Here is a 23748-nt window from a genome sequence, read left to right as displayed (position 1 = left end):
TCTTCGTCAGAGGAGCAGCCAATTGGATTAGCGTTGATCATGACTGCAGATGATGGGATGTTAATCAGGACTGATCAGGCACTTAACAGCCTCTCAGATGCAGCGGGCTCACTGTGGGGGCCATAGGTAGAGAGCGCAATAACCGCCCCCTCACCCCCTCAGATCAATGGGCCTTGTTGTTGTCGTCTGGAACGTATTGACAGCCAAGCTGAAAGCAGATAGAGCAGTTATATGAACATCGCCGTACACATGATTGTCATATTTCACTAGCAGAGTCCCGTCAAGGACAGAGACAGATGGAGGAGATCTGAAGAGAGCTGTTTGTGGAAGTGATGAACTGAGACATCAGATCTGGTGGTTGATGGATGATCAAACTGGAATTCTCTCAATCATGTTTTTATTTAAGATTTAGTTTTTATGCCCTTATTGACAAGAATGGACAGTAGGGAGAGAGCCATAAATGTTTACCTGCGGTAAACATGCACTTGTAATGGGCATGCACCCTATAGGCCATTTGCACTCCAGGAACTTTTGTAATCATTGAGGGTCTCTTATATTTACATGTTAGTGTCTATCCTGCAATAGCAAGCTGCAAAAAGTGCACAAAAAGCTTTGTCCTTGTGTTGAATCTTCAAAATATTGACTTTTACTTCATCCACTACTCCAACAAAAAGCACACTGTAAATTTAAATCAGCTGAATTTCCTTTCAAAATGTCAGAGTTTTATCATGTTTAAGGATAATACCACAAAATAAGTAAAGTGTAATGTAAACACTGTTTCGCTATTGATGACCTTGTCAGAAAATTGCTTTCAAAGGCCATCCACCAGCTCCTTCTTTTCAAAAACCTCTTTTGCATTTGTACTGCAAAGTTATATTAGTTCAGTTAACAATTTTTAATCTGGTATTTTAAAATTCTTCATAATTAAACCACTTATTTTTACTCATGCCATGTCTGTTGATGCTCTTGATAGTTGAATTGCCATGTTTCTGGCTCTGCAAAGCACTTTAAACTGCTCTATGCATTAAAAGTGCTCCATTCATTAAGTTGCCTTGCCTATTTGCCTCATTACAAGTCATCTTTTAGACTATTGCAAGTTAATCCAAAGTTTGTGTCTGTATTTTTCTTTCTGCATGCAGTGGCTTTCCACGGACTGCAGCTGAAGATCAAGAGGGAGCTGCACAGCCCGTGCTCAGAGCTGAGCTCCAACTGCAGTCAGGAGCGACCCTTCAAGCTCCAGTATGGAGAGAAGTGTCCGTACGTCAGGTAAGAGCCACTGGTTTCACTCTGGAAACAGGACTATCAGGACAAAAAGAGGTTCAATAGGTCAACTGTGCACACAGATAATGACTTTGATAGCGGTTAGTCAGTTAATTCCATTCATTATTAAAGATGTTTGAGAGAGCAAGAACCAGGATTATGAGATTTGGGTTCTTAAGAGGTCATGATACCATAGAAAGCTCAAGATTACACATGTGTAATGGAAAATCTAGTAAAATAGTTTTTCTTTGTAACTTATCACCACTGTGGACACTTAACTGGAACTTCAGAAGTGCTTAACATCATGTAGCTGAAGCAGCATTTCACAATAAAAGCACAGAAGACAGAGATTTGCGTTTTGGCCTAATGTAAAATAAGCCTTCTAAAGTACAGAGGGTCATACGCTCTTGTTCATCTTGTCTGCAATCTGTTTTATCATATCAGAACAGGATTTGGATTAGGGATGGGATTCAAGAACCTGTTCTATCTGGATCAATCCATCGCCATCGTTTACATTTGATCTTAAGGATTCCCTTATCAATGCCTTACTTCCACTACCTTGAAAAACACAGTCTTGTGAGAGGCAGTCAATGAAGCAAGCAAGAACGGAGAAGTTGAGGAAGTAAACATGGCAGACGGTCACAAAAACAGGCTAAATCAGTCGAAAGTGTAGCTGCATTTCTCAAAGAAAGACATTAACAATGTAAAATTTGTTGAACATGCATCTTTTTGCACAAGATTTCAGTCTATTTTTATTAATTCAGTGATCTAGGCTCCAGAGGCGAGTTTTATATTTGTTTTAAGGTTTTATCTTTTAAAGAAAATGAGCAGTCATATTGTATTATCATTCAAGTTCAGAGATTGAAGATGCAGAAATCAGTTGGTTTTAACACAGACATTTCCAACAAAAAATACAGTTTTTTGTATATTTTGGCAGGTTCTGCTCCACATTTCTTTATGTTTAACCTTTTTAGTTATCATAAATGTTTACTATGGCCAGTAATTGAAGTGTCCTTGTCATTAACTCTTACTGAACTCTTAATGAAGGTGGCATACATCTTGTTCAGTGCTCAGAGAGAGACTCAATAAAATGGGAGTTGTTAATAACAAAAATCTACTTAGTATACTTAAAAAAGTCCCAGGAATTGAATGGATAAGAAGAACTGATAATAGGATGGATATCTATAAAATCTTACTAAATCCCATTCTTAATTCGGATCCATCATCTTTCTCAGTTTAATCAAAATACTTATCATTGGAATCAGTGAAGTCAGGTAGGGGAAATGACGGCAACAGAAATAGAATTTAGCGAAGGATAAAGGTTCCAATAATTGTTTGTTAAAATAATGTCCACCTTAAATATTTATTGAATAACTACTGCAGATAATCTCTGATTAACAGAATGATGGACGTGTGTCCAGCTCTAATTATAACAGCACAAGAAAAAGTGAGGATTCTGAGGCACCAAATACTGATCATTTTTTATCTTTTTTTTGTTTGTTTTAGTCACAATAAATTACAAGAAAACTCCTGCAAAATGTCCAAATGGCACAAATACATTGGGAACATTCTGTGCACAGAAGTTTGAATGCAGTTTCCAATCAACACATTTCTCTTCTACGCACCTCCCTCATGCCAGAGATGCTTTTCTGAAGCTTGGGTACTTTTAGTACTGTAATAATGATGAAAATGTTCTGTTTTAAACATGTAGTACATAAGAATAACTATTACATTATGTGCTATCTCTGTATTCTACAACAGAGGCTGTTGTGAAATATCATAAAGACTGTTATAGTGCTCAAGTGACATTTTTCTACCTTAAACATTTCCTTTTATTTTAGAAGTTTTATATAGACAATTTTGTGTTTTCTATTTCTTTACAGCTTTTCAGCTCAATCTCTCTTTTTTTAAAGAGGGCAATGCTCCACCTAATATTTCATTCATAAATTGTTCTGAAATCACATTGAAAGCACAGGCTTATCTTTCAGATACAGACTTACTAGAAAATGCTGCCATCTCGAAGCACCTTTTGATGAATATGCGGCATGAATGTATTTATAATGACCTTGTAATCATCTTGACATGGTTCCATTAGTGGTGAATCATGTGTGATTCACTTCCTTACCTGGTGACTCTGGAAAATATAGGGGACAAAAAAAGAATAAGATTTGGCTGAGCTTTATTTTCACATCCAAATAGCCAGTGTGTGCCAAGTGGAGGTGTGACGTTATACTTAATATACATTTACAGAAGTCAGCATTCTTCTTTACTAACGGTGGATTTAAAGGTCGCACTGTGGGAAAGAATGTATAGCATTGTGAGTGTACAAAGACTATGGGAATTTATACCAAAATACATTCAGAAAGTACAAACCATTATATGTCAGAGTGTTAAATCTCTAATTAATCTGACCCATCTAATCTTAACATTTATATGAGATCTCTAACTAAACATTTACAGTATTTTGTAGTTTAAACCTACTCTGTGAGTGCTAGAATCATATTTAACTCTTGTTTTATTTCCACAGTGCCTATGAGCAGAAGCATCCTGCAGGAATGAAGCCCTCCAGCCCAGTGACGCCCCCCTGTAGCACCCCTGTGTCCCCCCTCCACCATGCCTCACCCACAGCGGCCCCGACCCCAAAACCAGACAGGACCTACACCCACATACCGCCCTCACAGCCGCTCCCTGACAACACCTATTCTATGGACCACAGGTACTGCAGCCTGCAGCCTTTTACATTTACATCAATTTACATGTGGGCCTTTAGCAAGAACATATTCTAATAAGGTCACAGCCGCCGGTGTAGATCGGAGGTTTAGTTACAGACGAGGCTCATCAGAGGGGAGGAGCCAGAGCAGGCTGCTGAGTTCCCATTACTACCCTGCATCGATTTTTACATCTACTGTGTTAAATAGTTCTTACCTGACAAGTAAATAAAGGTGGTTTTCAGATTTTTTTCATGTAAACTATCCAGGTTTTCTTAAAAAAAACAGACAAAAGAACAAATTAATATTTGTATTTTATTGTCTATAATTGTGTGTTTCATTAAAGTAACATTTTTGTCCCATTTCCTGTCCTGTAGTCAACACTGTCTTGATGGACAGATCTTTAATTGTATCCTGACAAGCTTTTGGAAAAGTTGTTAAACTTGCAAAACAGCTAAGAGCTTTGTGAGGTTTGTAGTTAGATTTGAAGCTTCAGTTTTGGAGTTTAATGATTTTATTTTTCCATTGATAAGAATTTGCAAAAGTTCTTAAAGTTTTGGACAAAATTAACATGTTCTGGTTACAGAGACTCCTGCTTCATTGCCTGATTTTTATCTCTTAGAAGGCAACACAGTTCTTTATTCTTTTAGGGCTTTTAAGACGGACATAATAATACTGATAATGATGATAATATTTATTTATAGCACTTTTAGATACAGGTAACAGAGTGATTGACAAGCATATATTAAAAGAGAGCAGACAGATACAAAGAAACAAACAAGAAATGTTTAAACAATAGAGGGAGAAATCAAAAATAGAGCTGTCAAGATTAATTGCATTAGTCATGATTAACTACAATTAACAATTAGCACTTTTAATTTTTTTTTATCACACTTATTGTCTCTTTCAGCACTCCCTAGTTAAGCCACTGCAGCGCTCTCTGCAGCCACAATGATGTAAAATAAGTCCTCCAAAGCAAAAGTCATCTGGACCTATTGATATCAGATGTTTGCCTTTTTACTGTCCCCTTATTTTCTTTTCAAGCCATAGTAAGTTCTTTCTTCTGTGGTTCAGTTCATGTCATACAATATCTTCAATATATCTATAAAAGCAGGTCTGAATCCAAACAGGAAGTCAGTTCAAAATGAAAAAATCCAAACAGACACAACAATCAGCCCTAATAAATCATTAATAGTAAAAGATTAAATCAGAGAGTAACAGCTTTTTGTAAAAGAATGTCATGAATAGAGAAGTAAAGTGAGGGACTAACTCTGCTGGTCTGATATCCTCTGGTAGGCTGTTCCAAAGTCGAGGGGCTAGATGACCCTTCATCAACCTCGACTTTAGAACAGCCAGCAGAGCCCTACCAGAGGATCTCAGACTGTGACCTGTAATACAAGGGGGATAAAAGCTCAGAAGTAAAGCGAGCGGCAGACCACTGTGTGCCTTAAAAGTTAGTGAAAGAATCTTAAAATCAATCCTGAAATCAACTGGCAGCCAATGTTGTGTCGCTGGAATTGGAGTAATGTGAGCACATTTTTTCACTCCTGTTAAAAGCCGAGCTGCCGTGTCATTCAACATTGTAAAACTTCATAAGTAAAAGTGTTGCACTACCCTTAGTTCCAGCTTTGAAGATGCCAATCAGTGTTAATTTTGACAGCTATTTTTAATTTTTGTCTCAGATTAAATGCCTTACTTTTGATATTTATACTGTCTTAAACTAAGTGTAATTGACCTCCTGTGTGGATTTTTATGTGCTTTTACTTTGAAATAAAATTATACAAACGAAACCATGGAAAAAGAAACTTGCTATGGATTGAAAAGTAAATAAGACAACGGTAAAAAGGTCAATATTCGATAAAATGGGGTGCAGATGATTTCTGACTTGCCCACTGAGCTCTCTGTGAGTTTTTTTTAAAGTGAAATGAGACATTAAGGAGCAGTGGTGGACTTATCTACATCACTGTTACAGTAGCCCCTGCACTTTTCATACTCATGGCTTGGCCTTAAGCATTAGCAGGAACTGGGCCTTTAGAGGTGTTTTGTTGATATCTGCCCTCTTGACAGACATTCATCCTTTGGGAAATCATGTTGCATGAATGTAAGTAGCAGACATTTATCTGTTGTGCTGCATCAGTTTCCACCAGCCATGCCTAAATCATGCTGAGAGAAGAGGGTTTTTTGGGGGGAAGAAGTAATGACAATCCTCGAGCTGTTCAAGAAGTTTTTTTAATTATTTATCATATTTCAGTGAGTTTTATTGATGATGTTAATCTTGTTTTTTGATATGTTTTGTATTTTAATGTCTTGTTTTTGCTCTGTGTCATGTTTCTGATGCTCTTTATGTCTTAAATGTCTTGTTTTAGCTCTGTAAAGCTATTTGAACAGATCTATGTATGAATTCATCATATAAATAAAGTTGCCTCACTTTGCCTTGTTTGTCTGGTCAAACATGACAGAAAATGTTGGCTCTGTAAAAAAAATTACACCGAAAAAGAAAAAGAAAAACAGCATCAGCTTTGGCAACTGGCTGAATTTTTATTATAGACCTCATCTGGGCCCTGAATTCACAACATTAAATCTGGTTAATAAATGACAGTGTTTAAATTTTGTCTGGCAAATGTCACAGTCTTACTCTCTCCTGTAAACTTTGTGCTTGGCTCATAAAGATTCTGTCTGATCGTCCTCAGATTTCGTCGCCAGCTCTCCGAGCCGTGTCACTCGTTCCCCTCCCCGCCAACGATGGCTCGGGACGGCCGGCCCATCTACCACCGGCAGATGTCTGAGCCCAACATCCCGTTCCCTCCTCAAGGCTTCAAGCAGGAGTATCCTGACCCCCTGTTCGAGCATCCAGCCATGATGGGGGCACCTCTACCCCATGCGTACGCCCCCACCATGATGATCAAACAGGAGCCCAGAGACTTCACCTACGACTCAGGTAAGAGAACTGGAAAAATGTGCATCTTTAATATCTCTAGTAAGTGAAAGAGGCTGCTATCATGTCAGGAATGGAGAAAGACAGCCGGGGGGGGGGGTGTTTATTGAGTTTGCCCATTATTAGAGCAGGGGATCTGGTTGGGCCGGGTGTCTGCGCCCGGTCGCCATTTCCTGTGGCGCTCTAATAGAAAAGAGTGAGTGGGAGGGGGAGGGAGAAGGGGGAGTTTGCCTGGTCACAATCCAAAAATCGTCCCTCCCACGCCTGTCCGCTTCCTTTAGTTAGAGAGCAAAGAGAGCTAATCATCAGCCCGCAGCCTCAGCAGAGCCCGAGGCGACATCAGGACATGAATGAACATACGCCGGACCGCCAGTTCATTCACAAGGCGGACAGAGAAGACCCAAGAGAGGCCAAGCTGCAGGAGAGTCTGTGTGAGCAGTCAGGGAGAAAACACACTCCTCTCAGGGCCATGAGTTCAAGAAAAACACTGAAGGGGCTCTGTTCTGTCAGATTTTCTTTGTTTTTATACCAGGGACTCAGCTAGGAGTTTCTGTTCCTCTCAGGGGAAAGACAAGAATCTGTGATTTTCAGTGTTTCTGTCACTTTCCAATGGTGAGAGTGCTTTAATACAGATGTGTTTCAGTTTCACAGGTATGTGGTCTCTTCACACTTATAAAAAGAGCAGATTATTTTAGGAAAAGATGAGAGCAACAACCTTTTATTTTATGCCCAATTTGCAGCCTCTGTAGTTCTCAGTTTGTCATGAGTCAAGAAAAATCAGCTATAGCCTCTTTTTTTTAGGGTAGAGTTTCACAGTACTATAACTCTGAATTCTGATAGTCAATCAATACATCAGTATCAATTCCAGTGAACCCAAAAAATGACATCCTTGACAACCAAATATATACCAAATACCTGGATTATCATTCATAATCCAGAAGATGTGAATGCTCTGACTTTGCTCTCTACCATTAATTTCTAATTTCCTTATTTGGGACATTTTAAGGATGTTGGCGTTTGCCTCTCCTCTTTTCTCTATCTGTATTTATCAGACAGCGTTAATGTGTGAATCTTAATAAGATGCTAAAGGGGCTTAATAAAACAGATTTGCCGACCTGTGCATTTTACAGTTACCTGTGTAGTGTCTGGGATGAAGGGCAGACCAGAGACAAACACAGAAGTTAGAATGAAGTGCCTGAACCTACTCCTTCCTGCATGTTTGTGCAGAGGTGTCGACTTATTCTGCTCTCTTTAAAGCCTAAACACTGTAAAACAAGTAGAAAATAATGTCTTATTTCTCTGTATCATTACTTTATTTCTCACTACCAGTACCTACCTTGCTCTATCGACTTGATCACCCACAGCTGCACTCTCTCTCTCTTTCCATTTGCCGTATCTTTGGGTGGAAAATACGACTGTATATGTGGGTTTTTCTCATAACTTTAGTACTTTTGATTATATCATATATGAGAAATAAGATATTGTACTATTTAAAGCATATGATTAAAAAAATCTATCAGAGTATCCAACATTTTATGACCTTAGGTTAGTTGTATGTATTCTTGAATAGTTTTTAAATATTTTGTTCTTGTTTTAGGCTCTATTTGCTTTGATTTCCATAAACTTATGTCAGATTTTTTAGCTTGCAATAGACTATCTTTAAAAGGCGTGATAAATAATTAAGTTTTGCTTACTATAGTACAACTGTTTTAGAGATAGATTACTCTGTGAGGGTACATATTTTGTAGTCTGAATAGAAAAAAACATATAACAAAATATATCAGCAAAAACTCCACCTGATAAAAAAAAATAAGTCATTAGTATTGTTCAGCTAGGCTAAATCCTCAAGATTTTTGAATACATTGTTATAAGACAACAAATTATCTAATTTAACATCCTCGAAACAACTAATGATGGTGTTTTTTGTGCATTTGGAGGCTTAAAATTGATATATAATCACAGTAGCTGATAATGATTAATTTTCTAACAATAAGCTTAAAAAATTCCATGTTCGCAGGGATGTTTTTCATACTTTAAATGAGTAGAGATGCGGAAAAAAATGAATTCTTGGCTTATTGTAAATAAAAGTAAATACAGCCAAGCTCAGGAAGGTCAGGATTCACTGTAAAGATTATAAATAAGGATATAGAGAGATAGCCACTCTCTGTGTCCACTACTGTACAGGACAGGACATGGTGATGGAGCATCAGGGTGGATTTATTAGCGGTGCAGCTTGTTGACTGGAGCAGGCCTGTTGGGAAGGATGGGAGGGGAGCTGGTAATTTCATTAGCAGCAATTTCCTCCATGAACCCATTACTTTGATGAAGTTCAGAGAAATGTTTATGGGCCTAAATGAAGGGCCTCAGTCTGTTTATTGAACATTCACTTTGTAACCTGTTTGGACGTTTTTTTATGTCTGTGTTGTGGGAGGTTCTGACATACACACTGAAGGGTAGAGTCGATGTGGGCTGTTGTAAATACAGACTCTTGTACAGAAGTATAGTTTTAGGGAAATCAGCATGTGAGACATGGCGTGTAATATATATCAACTTTAAGTAAGAAAAACCTCTGATTTATTGATATTAATTGAAATATTTTAAGAGTTAAATGGTAAATGGTATGATCAATGTTAGAGATGCATCACAAATATTTTAAAAGCACAGTACCTGAAAGCTTTGTCGCATTTAGCACAAGCGAAGGTAAATATGTAATAAGGAATGAGTGAAGTTTGAGGCCGTCTGTACGCTCTGATGCTTTCCTGTGCATGTGCAATACCCAAGTGTAAAACCACTCGTCACCATCGTATCGTATGGTTGTAAAAGTACCAACATTTTTGCATCATTTCATGTCCTCTGAGCTATACCATGACAGTAAATAAAGTTTGGTTCCCTTAATGAGGCTAACTTCCCCTCAGGCAGCATATGCTCCAGATTCAGCCACACTTCTTGTAATTGGTTAGTAGTTGGTGTCATTCTCATGATAATGCCATAGTCATTGTTGTTGTCCATACTTTTTGGGGTGGAGCTTTTAACAAGGAATGAAGTAGTGAAGTTTTTATCTGCCAGCTGAAAACATACATTTTTGTCATGTGCATGGATCTTGACTGAACTTCCTCAAAACCTTGTAAGATGGGACTCCTACAGTACCAGACTCTCAGTTAGCTCGATTGAGCCTTTTGTTTTGATAATCTGATCGGCTGTATAACTGAATGAGGAATTGGTACAATGCCGGTTTTCCAGAAATAAATGGGTAAAAGATTATTACTCTGCACAAGTACCCAAAAAACTTTTTAAGTATATAGAATGCAAAATCCACTGTCTCTGGAGTTCCTTGCAGGATTTTTTTGCTTTATGAAAGAACTTTAACTGAGTATCAATGCCTTTATAAGCTCAAATCAGGTCATCAACATAAAGATGGACTTTTTATGTTTTGCTATCACTTCTGCTGCAGGGCTAAGCATTAAAAGAAAACGTTTGTAAGTAAAGAAAAAGCCTTTTTTTCGTTTTTTAGGTTTCCACATCAAAGACTGTCATTGAGCAACTGATTTGACAAAAGAAGGCGCGATCAAATTATCTGTTTAAAAAACAGCTGGAGGATTTTAAAATCCACACTTAAAAGCAGTTTTAACTTTTTTTTTCTTTGCAATATTATTCTCCAAATGTACTCATTGACATTTCCCTCAGACTGCAACAGCGACTTCAAGAGAATAACAAAAATGGAGGACGGTCCATATTGTCAGCTGACTCTCCTGGTGTGCATTCTGTTCTGCAGCAAAAAAAAAAAAAAAAAAAAAAATTAGAAAAATATTATTTTGGTTTTATGAAACATGATTATGATGTGAATGGGGCTACTCTATTTTTATTTTTTGAAAACAGCTTTAATTTTTCAGAAAGATGGAAATTTCTGAGTTTTTCAGTTTGTAAATGTACAAAAAGGAATCTTGATGTCCAAAAAGTTGTACGTTTCTGAGAACCAAAACTTTGATTTTTTTTCATAACTTTTGAGAAAGTTGAAAACAGCGAATTACATAGAAAAGGAATCATACCTGATGAAGCTGATTGCTTTGCACAGCTACTGCAGTTGAGAGCCTTTTCAAATTATACTTACTACTGATGCTGTGCAATGAGAAAATACTTCAATTTTATTTCAGAATCATCTCATTATCATATTCATCCAGACTTTAAAGGGAATTGCCATAAACTTGGGCTATACAGGACTAGGTGTGCAGCATTATAATGTTTTAATTTATGACTTCTCAAAAGTAATATTTTTCTCATTTATATAAGCTAAAGTTGTGACCTTTTAAATTGGAAAATTTCAATATTTTTCTTGTAAGTTTACAACTTTTAAAGTTCTGAGTTTGGTATATATGACACAATTTTCTTTTAAAATTTAATTTTTTCCCCCAAAACATTAATTAATCCTTTATTATTTTTGATATTTTTTGAGTGGCTTTAATATACCGTTGAACATTAAGGTGCTCATGTTGCTTTCATAAAATCACAAGCTGGTCTTTTCAGTATTCATCGTTGCATCATATTCCCTGCCATGTTTGTGAGTAGGGCTGGGCAAAGTAGATTAAATTGCAATATGGCCTGCTGCAAACCAGTTTAATACTGGTGTGCAGCAGAGATGTTATGCACATAATGTCGACATTCCTGTTTTTTTTAAATAAAAATTCTTTGCTTTACTAATTTATATGTTTTTCTTACTTAAAATGAGATTGACATCAAAAAAGATCATTCCCTTCAATATAGCAATTGATATCTAATTTGCAATATGAGCCAAAATTATCGCAACTAGATATTTGTTTTAAAATAATTTTCCCTAGTATATTATATCATATGTTGTGTACATCATAATTTAGAATGATTTATTGCTTGTATTTATTGAAAAATTTATAAGATGAGGAACCTTAAAATAATTGCACATAAAATTGCCATCGCAATATTGGGAAGAAAAATCGCAATTAGATTATTTTTGCAAATTGTTCAGCCCTATTTGTGAGCTAGAAAAGTGCACAACATCTGGTTGGTAAGGCTTCCCTGTCTGCCTGCTCTCATTGGCTGTTATGGGAATCTGTCGGAGACAGCCTAACCTGGAGTAATAATATCAAATATGCTTGAAATTTACTATTTAAGATATTGAGGCTCTGACTTGATCTGGAGCAGCAGACTATTCATATTGGCACCAGATATTTGAGGAATATATTGACTAGCCTCACACTGGGCCACACTCCAGATCATTAGAAGGAAATTTAGGCCCAACATTTGGCCTAAAAATGATGCATTTACAAAACAAATTATTAAAATGATTTTCATGGCCATTTTGTCCATAGGGGGCGCCAAATCCAGCCTACTAATCAGTCAGTCTCTGGAGTTGTAAGTTAAGTCATATCAAGCAAAAGGTGCAGGAATCACAACCATCCTCATATTGAGATTTATATATAAAGCTACTGCCCTAAAAGTTCGCCCACATCAGAGTTGTGAGGAGAGCTGAGGGGCAAATTATGTAAAAAACATTGCTCACATGCTGCCACCACATGGTTAATGAAGGTTTAGTGTCTTTATTTATTGTCCTCTGAATAAAAGGGGAAAAAATATTGGCTGATATGCTAGAAACAATATCCAGTGGAAAAGTCAAAGAAACTAACATCTCCAGGTTAAACACTGTGTCAAAGCCCTCACATTATGAAAAAACTTACATCATGTCGTGCTGTGTTTTCACACGAGCACTGTTTTATTCTGTAGTAAATCTTCCTCTGAGTGGAGACGCTCGCAGCGAGTATTAGCAGTGTGATATAGTGAGCTCGCCCTGTGGCTGGGAGCCATCGCAAGGCCGACGCTGGAGGGCTTATTCTTTAATCAGAGCCAGTGGTGCATTGAGTGAACAGGCTTTGACTGCTCTCAGATAACTCAGATAGTGTTCTTAATGCTGCCTTCGGGCCCTTTAACACCCACTCTCCCATTCTTGCCTGGCTTTCAGCAGAAGTGCCTAGCTGCCATTCTGTCTACTTACGGCAAGACGGCTATCTGGCTCACACTAACAGGACTGAAGGTACCGACGACGATACGACTGAATGTTGTGATGATGCACGTTTGGATTTTCAGGGATGAAATATCAAAAGCTGCTTTTTTATCTTGTTTTCCAGGTTGTATGTTTGACAAAGTGGCGAGGCATTTCTACGATGACACCTGTGTCGTGCCTGAGAAGGTTGAAGGTGAGTCCTCTTCAAGAGCATCTCAGGGTTTTAAGCAGGACACAGAAAACTACTCCCTGTGCAGTCATGTTGAAGCAGCATGCAGTGATAGTCCCTAATGTGCCCTGTAGGTGACATCAAGCAAGAGGCGGGTCTGTACCGTGAAGGTCCGTCGTACCAGCGCAGAGGCTCGCTGCAGCTTTGGCAGTTTCTGGTGGCTCTACTGGATGACCCGTCAAACTCACACTTCATTGCCTGGACCGGCCGTGGCATGGAGTTCAAACTCATTGAGCCTGAGGAGGTAAGACATTCACTTCAACAACATTATCTCACATTTTCACTCTTATTGATAGTTTTCTTTAATTTAAATGAGATTGGAGGCACTTTGCATGAATCCATATGATGCACAGTAAATAGTCAGACAAAAAGTATGATAAAGAAACGTTATCTCATAGATTCTTCTTCATTCTTTGTTTATTTTTCCTGTTATACCTACACGGACTTAGGCCTCACAAAGTTGGATTTCCCCTTCATATCTTCTGTATTTATAATCTATATGCATTCCCAAGCTGTTAAATGTATTATGGCATAATTCACGATCAACCCAAAGGGGGTGAGACAGTCTTAAACATTTTTTTTTTCTTATAAACAATGACTTTAATTTCTTAGAAATAATCAGATTGAAAACACTTGGCATGCATACAAATATTTCAAATGAATATGCAAGAAAGTCTAGGGAAAAATGATGCTCTACTCAATGTATCCTTATTTTCCCACCAAATTTAAGCACCAACCAAAGACTTATTTAAGTGCCCTTTACAATATATATTTATTAACCACTGTAAGTCAGAGGTTCTCAACTCTTTTAGCCTATGGATCTATCTTCAACTCCTGAATGAGATACTGTGTCACAAATTTCAAATATTTTAAACCAGTTTAATGAAAAATAGGACGGTGTGGCCCTCAAACAGTACCAATCATATGACATATCAAAGAGACAGGACAAAAAAAGCATGTTAAAAAAAAAATATCAAAGACTTTTTGCACAATTTCTGCTTCCAGGAGCAGATTCAAGACCGACTGAAAAGGGTCAGCGTCTCTCTGAAAGTCATCTTTAAGAGGGTGCTGTCCCACAGACAGCTTTCTTTCACAACCTTTGTAATTCTCCAAGGCTGCAACAATAACACAGTTTTACCCCAAAATAATCTTGGCCAAAAAACTGGCAATATAAAATCATCGCTCTGTGGAAAAGGCAGCCAGATGAACTGAGAAACAAAACATCCCAAGGCCCAACATCTGCCAGAAATACACTTAAGTAATCAGAATCACTCACTGGTGCTAACTACACCTTCTCTGTTGGGATAAAATCTGCAGGATAAAGGAGGCAAAGGTGGTTGAACAGGTTATAAATGTTTCTCTCCTTTGCCGTCACAGTTTTACCACATTTCTTGTAAACTGAAGTGCTCATTAACACTCTGTCATTTGATTAAAATACAAAAAATCCAAAGGGAATTTTCTTTGGAATTAGTAGAGTACGTCGTTTTAATCTGTCATCACTCTAAACAGGACTTGTATTGCAGTAGTAGCCACACTCTGCTATAAAGGTATGAAGTCAAAATAGTGATAAAATACATGTGCATTAAAAAGATAACTAATGAGGATCACACACAATAAACACAGAATTTGCAAACTTTACCAGCATTCTCATATAAAATTTCTCTCCTTGATTGTTCATTTCATAGCCTGAAAGGGGGACACTGTTTACACATGCACACAATTCTTAAATGTACCTTTATTTAACCAGAAGTATTCCCGTTGAATTACAAAAATAGTTCCTTCCAGAAGGAGTTCTGGCCAAGACAGCAGCACAGGATGTTGTACATATGGCAAACAACAGACCATAATGAATAAAGGTTTGATCAGCCAGCATAAGCATTGATCAGCAGAAATAAATGTGCATACACTGGTCAAAAGTTCCTTAATTCTGGTTTAAAATCTTTCTAATTCATAAAATGCTCAAGTTGACGATGACCTTGTAGCTCTTAACCAAAGGCAGAGTTCAAGGAGTTTCATCCATGATGAATCCACGAGAACAAAGGTTGCAGATACAATCAGTTTCTGGAGTCAGTAGAGAACATAAATAATAACACCAATGTTAAAACCTCCTGATGTATGAGGAAGGCCAACCAACATTTTCATACAAGACACAATGATAGTTGTGAAAACTCCAGAGCAGAGACAAATCACAGGGTAGCTTGGTACACTGAGTCCAATGTTTAAAATGAGGATGCATTAAAAGAATGTCAACATAATCAATTACAGGAAAAAATGCTGTTTGAATAAGTTTCTCCCCTGCATCAAAAGTAAAACAGTGTTTGCAGCTGTTTTCTCTGCTTGTTTGTGTAAATGTTTTTCTTGTTTTGTCAGTTGAGGGTCATTTTTAAACTAGAATGGCTGTCTGAGGCAGCAGACCCACGCCTAAGCAGCGCCACCGAGGAACTCACGCTCCCATTGATTACTATGGTGTTCAAAATTTCGAAGGCCAAGAAAAAACGAATGGGTGCGCAGATCATCACCAAAATCTTATCGATTCTTCCCTGTCACTATCCCAATATTCCCTGAAAGTTTGGTAAAGATCTGACTTTCTGTTCTCGAGTTATCTTGTACGCATACAAACAAAGAATCAAACAAAGATACGGAACCCTTTACATAACCCCCTGCCGATTTCATCGGCGTGGGTAAAAATTAAAGCCATACAATTTCAATGATGCAGCCATCACTGACCACATGCTAACATGCAGCTGGTATGTTGGGGCATATGGTAAAAACACACCTTAATTGCTGCAGCTACCTCCGTCCAGCTGTTCTTTTGTAGTTCCCAGATGAGCTAGCATGACGTTAAATAATGCGAAGTAACTTCAGGGTTTCCTTTTTTTAGTGTTTTGCTGCGCTGGTATGAGCTGATGGCTACAGTGCTCAACACTGCCCCTGAGATTAGCGGTGTTTTTACAACATTTGGTCCGTATCTGAAGGGTTTTAGGGAACAGATGACACAAGGATGAAATGAACATGGAGTATGGACAGATAATTTCATCTGTACCTGAATGCATTTGTAACATAGAACATGGGTGGGCACAGCTAGCATAGCTAGCTAGTGGGTTACTGAACTGTGTACTTCAGCCCCTACTATGAGCCAGTTAGTTACACAGTGTCACTGCATGCCTATTTTCTTTAGCACAATATCAATATTTAATATTTTAAAGACAATTCTAGTATATTATGACAGCTCTACCATTCTTTATATGCATATTCATTGTTTTTTCATTTCGTTTTGGACTTTTCTCTACAAAGAACAAAACAAGAGAAAACATGAATGGCCGGTGACTAAATCCACAACAAAAATTGCTGAATAAAATTGCCCTTCTTCAGCAAAGAGCCCAGGGAATAGAAAAAAATGCATCTTTATTTTAATGCTTATTTTCCCCACATGTCAAGCCTATTTAGAAGAATATCGCACTTCATTTTTGTAATGCTTCTGCAGACGTTTTAATCTTAACTCGTTATTAACAAATCCCTCTTTGAAAATCAAGAAAAGACACATTTCTCTTTGTTTAAGCAGTGTAAAATATGAAGAATCCTTGCTTTTTTAAATGCACATCATTTCTTCATCAATTTCAAGCGTTATTTTAAGTTGTATTTCTTATAAAATAGGCGATAGTAAGAGACTAATCCTGACTTTATCAAACTGTAAGTGATAATTTCATGATTGAGACAGATTTTTTTCATTTAAAACATTAATAAAAATAAATGTGAAACAATCAACAGATTTACATGGAATTAGAATTAGTAGTTGCTTCATTAGTTCAGTAAAGGGCACTTCATATTTTTGCCTGGTAGAATTTGACTGTTTGTTTTTCCTGAATGTGTCCCAAAAGAGGAAAATCATGCTGTGTGATACATCCAGGTAAAATAAAAATGAAAGCTAAAGTTCATCTGAAGTGCTCTATGTAATGTTTCTGGCTCTTGAAGTGCCTAAATTAAGACTAGATTTTCTTTAATAGTGTTTTAAATATATTTTCTCCTAACCCACATCCATCCAGCTGACCCTTCAGGCCAGCCTCTGCTAAATATTCCACATTTTCCTAAAAATAAAACCATGCTGACGGTTGGGCCTTTTGAAATGGAAACAGAGGCCGGGTCTGTCTGTGCCCACATCACACTCACAGTGAGGCTCAGTCAGTGTCCCTCTCTGACGGGAGACAGGGTAGGACGGGGGAGGGTGCAGGCGGGAGGTTGAGAGATAGAGGGGTACCTGGCAGCGGTCCACGCAGCCCAGCAGAGTGTAGAGGCCGGGGCCAGCTGCAGCTAACAGGGAGGCCCATTCATGCCATCAGGTGACCAAACGTGCACGCTTTGGGACTCCACGGATGGACATTAGCTAGCAGGGCATGGTGGTGTCGCCTGTCAGCGAGGACAGCATATCCAGATAAGGGTAGTCAGTGTGCTCAATTTGCACCAATACAAGACACCAAATTTTCAAACTTTGATGTGATTCTAGTAAAACAGCAGCAAAACTACGGCTCCTTTAAACTTTGGGTGATTTATTGTTTTAGTTACCAATATTGCAAGCACACTCCTACACACAGTCTTTATTGCACAAATACATTAGCACTGTTTTAGTACAGCAGAAAAGCCAATGCTTTTGTACATTTTGGAAAGTGCTCTCTTTTAAAACAATCAAAAAAAATGCCCAGAGATCTGGGTTTTTATGATTTATCAGTTCTACCAATAAATGTAGTTTTGGAAAATCAAAATTTTGATATATGAAAATCTTGATTTTCTCTTGACCTTCAATGCAGTTTGTTAAACCAAATGCTAAAGCTTCTTTACAAACAGTACTTTTTGACAGTGCAGGTTTGAATGTCCTGTAGCTCCTTTCCTCAGTGTCATTCTCCAGTCTCTCTCTCCCTGATTTTTCTTCAATAGCCAAAAAATAGAATTACACACTTTCAGTCCAACTGTTAAAAAAAATTTACAGCTGATCCAGTGGAACAGATGCCAAGCTATACAAATACCAAAATAAGATTATTGGTCTTTTTTGCTTCTCATTTAGACATCAGCCTTTAAGGCAGTTTCTCAAGCAGTTAAAAAGATTCAGATCCTGAAGTGTTAGTGCATTTTGCTGCCAGACTTTGATGCTGATGACAAAGGGGAATTATAATGTTCATGTATTTTCATCATGATGATGACAAACACAAGTAAAAAACAGTGAATATACAGCATTGTGCTTCTTGTAGAGACAGATTTATTGTGCAGTTACTAAAGAAATATATGCCTTATTTAACTGAGTGGCTGTGAGAGTTGTTGCTTTGAAAATTCCACATTGTCCCTCCCAGTTGCAGAGATGTGAACTGGTAGGCTTTCACAGCGGCTTGCTGCAAGCGGCTGCGAGTTAAAACTGACATTGAGGCACGTTCTCGCTGAGTCCAAGTGGGCTTAGGGCTGTCCCACTGTCACATCGTGAAGTGCATGTGGGATCTCTCATCATTTTTGAGCTCCTTATCCCCCCTTTCCGTGAATGGGCATATCTGCGGCCTTAGCGTGAGAGAATTACCCAAACTTCATAGCAACTTTACTTTTGTTAAATGTTATGTTCAGATAATGGGTATTGGCAGATATTTGCCTAAGAAGTAAATTATCATATCAGGAGATATTAAACGTTTTTGTAAGACTAATATTTTGACTATAAAAATCTGCATACATCAGCTGTAAATAAAGGCTATATGAACTAATACATTATGACCTACGTCAGTCTTTTTCTTTATTTTTCATCATCCCTTACACTTTAAAGTGTGCTTTAAGGACCAAGATTTGTTCTTGAGGACTGAGGTTTTAGGTCTGAACTACATTTGAATATATGTATTGGCTGGAAAATATTTATACATATCGGCATATCAGATATAGATATCTGCAAAAAAAAACAATATTACGGATCTTAAAAAAAAGCCTTTGCTTTTCATTTGTGGTTTTTAAACAGGAAAGAAAATCAATCAGGTTGGTTTTTCAGGTTTTAATGTGGGAAAATCTGATATTTCTTTTTTAAACCACATCCCCATCCCTGCTATCAATCACTGAAGTAACAGTGGATGGCTTGTTCTAAAATTTATGGTATAGAAAAGTTAGCACACAGCCCTCACAGCCTTACTTTGCAAAGGACCTCTGAAGTCCGGTCTCTTAATGATAATTAACACTAAAATACATTTAAAAAGATTTACACACAAAAAAATAATGATCTGCTTGGATCGCTTACGCTTCATCATGCAGCTTTATATTTATGTTTGCAATTGCATAGTTTAATAAATTGATTAACCTAAAATGCATGATAAAAATGTTTAATTCCATACTTATGCATCTGTAATGGGCCTATAGCGGACTAACATATCAGTCTATTTATTTTCAGCTTATTTTCTGGTAAAAACATCCTTAGTGAAAAACACAGAAGAAAATATGAGACAACAGTAAAGATGCTCGTGAGGATCAGTGCTTAACAGTCAAAGCCACAGAGGAGGACGTGAGGAGAGCTCGGTGGGGCTGTGGGTTGTCACTGCGAGGCCGGGTGGTGGGTGGTCTGGTAGACAGGTGCTGTAACATCTGCTGCCTCCTCCGCTGGGTGTGTGACAAGCTCCTAATGAACACATCCCTGGTCAGGCTGGACGCACTCTAATTACTGTTATTAGCAAAATATGGATTAATAAGTTTGTTTAACATTTCAGCTGCTGCACTAGCGTTGTCAGGAAATCAGGTCGACCATGTGTGCTCGAGTTGGAAACGTTTGCATGTTGGCATCCCTCTTTGTTTATGTTTACTGACCGTGTTGTTTGTCTGTTTGGTGCAAAGGTGGCTCGTCGGTGGGGGATACAGAAGAATCGACCAGCGATGAATTACGACAAGCTTAGCCGATCTCTGCGCTACTACTATGAGAAGGGAATCATGCAAAAGGTAAAGAAATCAAAGACAGAAAACCTGAAATGTCACATTTCTGATGAGTTTTGTTCTAATGGAGCTATGCAAATGTACAGATCTGGTCAAATCAGCTCAGTTTATCAAGTATTTGGAGCTGGTGTGAACAAAAATAAGCCAATTGATTACACCTGTGTTAAATGAGGAGCACATGTGAACTCACCTTTTCAAACATGGAGATCACTGTGCAGTCAGTTAAAATAACTGATTCTGAGGCTGTTTGTTTTAGTGGATAATCTGAGATAATGATGTTCTTTTTAGTTTTTTGGTAGGAGCCTAGTGATCAACAAACCAGACGTTTTTACTTTTTTACAAAGAGAAAATGGCAAAACAGTATCCTTGGACTGCAATCAGCTTTTTATCACATTGATAATTCACTACCAGTTTAAGCAAAGAAAAACCTTAAAAAGTTTCTCTTCCAGAAAATCTAACATGATTGCTTTTGTCTCCTTAACATCAGCTCAAGTTTAAATCCCTTCCTGCTCTCAGAAGCTCCTCTATTTCCATTTTGCAATTCATTTATTTATTTTACCAGGAAAGATTCACATAACAAAAAATCTCCTAGTTTAAGAGTTTCTTGATCAAGACAAGCAGCAGCTGTTAAAGTTTCAGACAAACACAATATAAGACAATAAAAACAAGTAAAATAGCAAATATTGGCTGTTTTACTAGTTTTTATGTCCATATGTCAAAATTGACCACAGTAGTGTATAAACTGCACTGTAGAGATGCATCAAAGCATTGGTTTCACATACATATCTGCTAATATCCACCCTGTTGACAAACACTGACAATCTGGATTTAATGTGGCATGAACAGATACCATAATGTCATTACAATGAGAGAAGGTGAAATACAGTAAGAAAACATGAAAAGGTAAAAGCTAAGAGGATAGCAGGGAGTTATTGCAAAGCCTGTATTACCTCAGTCAAGCAAACTTATCAACCAGGCAAACAAGACTTCTTTTTTATCAAGTTATAAAATAAGGATGAAAGTTTTAAAAAATAAAAAACGACAGGCTGGTTTAGCTCCCTCAGCAGAGGGGCTGCAGGTTAAACTCCCGACCTTTACCCTTTTTACTCCACTCTCTTCTCTCAGCATTTTCTCACTCTACAGCTTTCCTATCAAGAAAGGTAGAAGGGCCAACAGTAGAGCATTTTCTGCCCTTTAAAAACTGAAACTGGACATGTTTACTCACTGTTGGCACGACCAAGTTTATTAATGAAGCACCTTTCAAACGCAGGCCAATTCAGAGTTCCTTAAAGGGACATGAGACGAACTTTTCAAATAAGGTGACATCAATGCATACATAATTCTTACAAATTAGACATGTTTCCAAGCAAATGTGTAAATACAAGTATATACAAACATATAAGTGACTATGCAAATGTGCAGATCTGTGTACATGCAGGGCTGAAATTTAGCATGTGCACAACCAAACATGATTTGAAATGATCCAAGAGGTCAATGTCACAATGGTCATTCTTTTTCTTACACTTGTGGTATGACTTCTTCACGGTCCTTTTTAAGCATTATGTAAAAGTTTGGGTTTTTTAGATAAAATGATATATCAAACCAGGACGATTTTTTCATCTGGCTGTGTCATAAATAGTTCTGACCAAAAAGTCCCACACACTCATCCTCTCACCTCTCCGCCTCTCCACGCAGGTGGCCGGCGAGAGATACGTCTACAAGTTCGTGTGCGACCCCGAGGCCTTGTTCTCCATGGCGTTCCCCGACAATCAGCGGCCGGTGCTGAAGACGGACATGGAGCGCCAGATCAACGAGGAGGACACGGTGCCGCTGTCGCACTTTGACGAGAACATGGCCTACGTACAGGAGGGGCCGTACTGCCAGCCGCACCCTTACAGCGAGGGCTATGTTTATTAACGACAGCCCTACACAGACACGGACCCCCTCCCCCTCCCTCTCCTCTGTCCATACACCTGAGACTGTCATGTCCTCTAATTCACCGTCGCTCCGGGAATAAGACTGAACACTCACACATGCAGCGGAGCTTTCCTCTCTCTCTCTCTCACATAGACACACTTCTTTCTTTTTCTTTGCTCGTCTCTCTGACGTTGAAGCCGCACAGCAGGATGGAGAGTGCACTTTATGGACCAGACTGGCTCCAGAGGTTAGCTAGCTATGTGGTTGGCTTTTTACAGCTCTTTGTGTTTGTACATTAATGTGGGAATCATTGTTTGTTTTTTATTCTTATGATTTCAAGCATGTAGCGCCCTGCTGAGACAGGACTCAACTACCTGGACTTCCTGCAAAAGAAACAGTCTCATCTGCTGGAAGGATGATCCTTTTTGTCCTTTAGCCATACCGTACTTTGACTCTCATTTACTGGCGACGTATTGTATGGATACTTTTATGGTGAAGTGACATGATTATAGACTTAAAAATGTGACATTAAAGACATTAAGCAGCCTCACTACGAGTCTGAGCACAGCACCTCTTGTCTGTCGAAGCCCCCTCGTCCAGTCAGAACTGTAGACCTCATCATGTCGGTGTTTCTGTTGTAACAACTTCACTGGACGGCTGAAAATCCTAGTGAAACTCTGACGTACAAGGAATGGACTGGGATGGAAATTCTTCCTCTGTATCACATGTGAACAGTCTCTGTTTAGGATAATCAATAAATCTCCAGGCCTCTGTAAAATAACTCATCATTCACTGTAAACTGCGGTTTTATTTTTGTTTCTGAAATATTACAAGCAGCAGTCATTTATTTATCTATCTGGTGTTCAGTTAAACAGATGAGGATTTGTACAGTAAAGATGGACACAGCAAACAACCGGCGAGAAATCATTTGCATCCCCAAACACAAAAAAGTTATTTTAATTGGCTGAAATAATAAAACACAAATGAAAAATCAAGCTTCAATTGGAAAAAAGTCCATTTTTGTTTGTTCTTGTTTGTTCCAGGTGAACATGACGTGTATATTTATGCTTTTCCATTGATAGGGTTGCTTTTTGTTTTAAAAAATGAAATAAAAAAGGAATATTTAAAGTTTTATAATGTGATAAAAAGCATTAATGTAAAATGAAGATAGTGTTCCATTGTATAATCAGGTTAATGCACATTTTGTTGCTGCTTCAAACTGTACGTGTATTTTCTAGTCTCATGGGAAAAAAAGAAGTGCGGTGGTTACGACCTGCTGTCCTGATTTTTTTTATTTACTTTGATTATTTTGTTTTGTTTTGTTTTGTTATTTGAGCATTAAAAAGAATTGGGTCGGTCTGACTCGAGGTTCACATGTGTAGGGGCTGGGATTGGCAATAGCGGAAAAATTGTGTAATAAAATAGTTCTGAAAAAAGTTTGACACTCCTGATATTTTATGTCATTGTGTTAAAGTTGTGCTTTTTTATGTTAGACTGGTTATGAACTACACAATTTTAAAGTCTTGTTTTTTGGAAGAACTGGAAGACCTCAGACATTAGGGCAGTTTTCTCCAGGAGCCTTAAAGGGCACTTAGCAACACTTAAATGGATAAGTAAAGACAAATACAGCATATTCAGAAATGCTAGAAAAAGTGAAAAGCACATGCAAACGTCCAAAGCAATTGCAACAAGGGGCTGCAAATGGATTAAACAGGCTGCTTTAACATCAAACACA

The 23748-nt window shown here is 38.0% G+C and overlaps 1 protein-coding gene across 3 annotated transcripts in view; it reads left to right on the top strand.

The window, feature by feature from the left end:
* The window catches only part of etv1 (ETS variant transcription factor 1), a 40385-nt gene extending 16967 nt beyond the window's left edge, over window positions 1-23418 (top strand). For 2 of the 3 annotated variants that reach the window (XM_041792575.1, XM_041792577.1), the window contains 8 exons: window positions 1140-1266; window positions 3788-3976; window positions 6659-6906; window positions 12890-12961; window positions 13056-13124; window positions 13235-13404; window positions 20001-20102; window positions 21792-23418. In XM_041792575.1, the coding sequence (XP_041648509.1) occupies window positions 1140-1266; window positions 3788-3976; window positions 6659-6906; window positions 12890-12961; window positions 13056-13124; window positions 13235-13404; window positions 20001-20102; window positions 21792-22013 (1199 nt within the window). In that variant the 3' untranslated portion in view covers window positions 22014-23418. The remainder of the gene's footprint in view (window positions 1-1139; window positions 1267-3787; window positions 3977-6658; window positions 6907-12889; window positions 12962-13055; window positions 13125-13234; window positions 13405-20000; window positions 20103-21791) is intronic. The other variant, XM_041792576.1, reaches the window with a different exon arrangement.
* Window positions 23419-23748: the final 330 nt, after the last annotated feature.

This window comes from Cheilinus undulatus, linkage group 8, assembly GCF_018320785.1.
Source record: "Cheilinus undulatus linkage group 8, ASM1832078v1, whole genome shotgun sequence".
NCBI lineage: Eukaryota > Metazoa > Chordata > Actinopteri > Labriformes > Labridae > Cheilinus > Cheilinus undulatus.
Note: the sequence above shows the minus strand (reverse complement) of the source record. Positions and strands in the feature narration are given on the sequence as shown.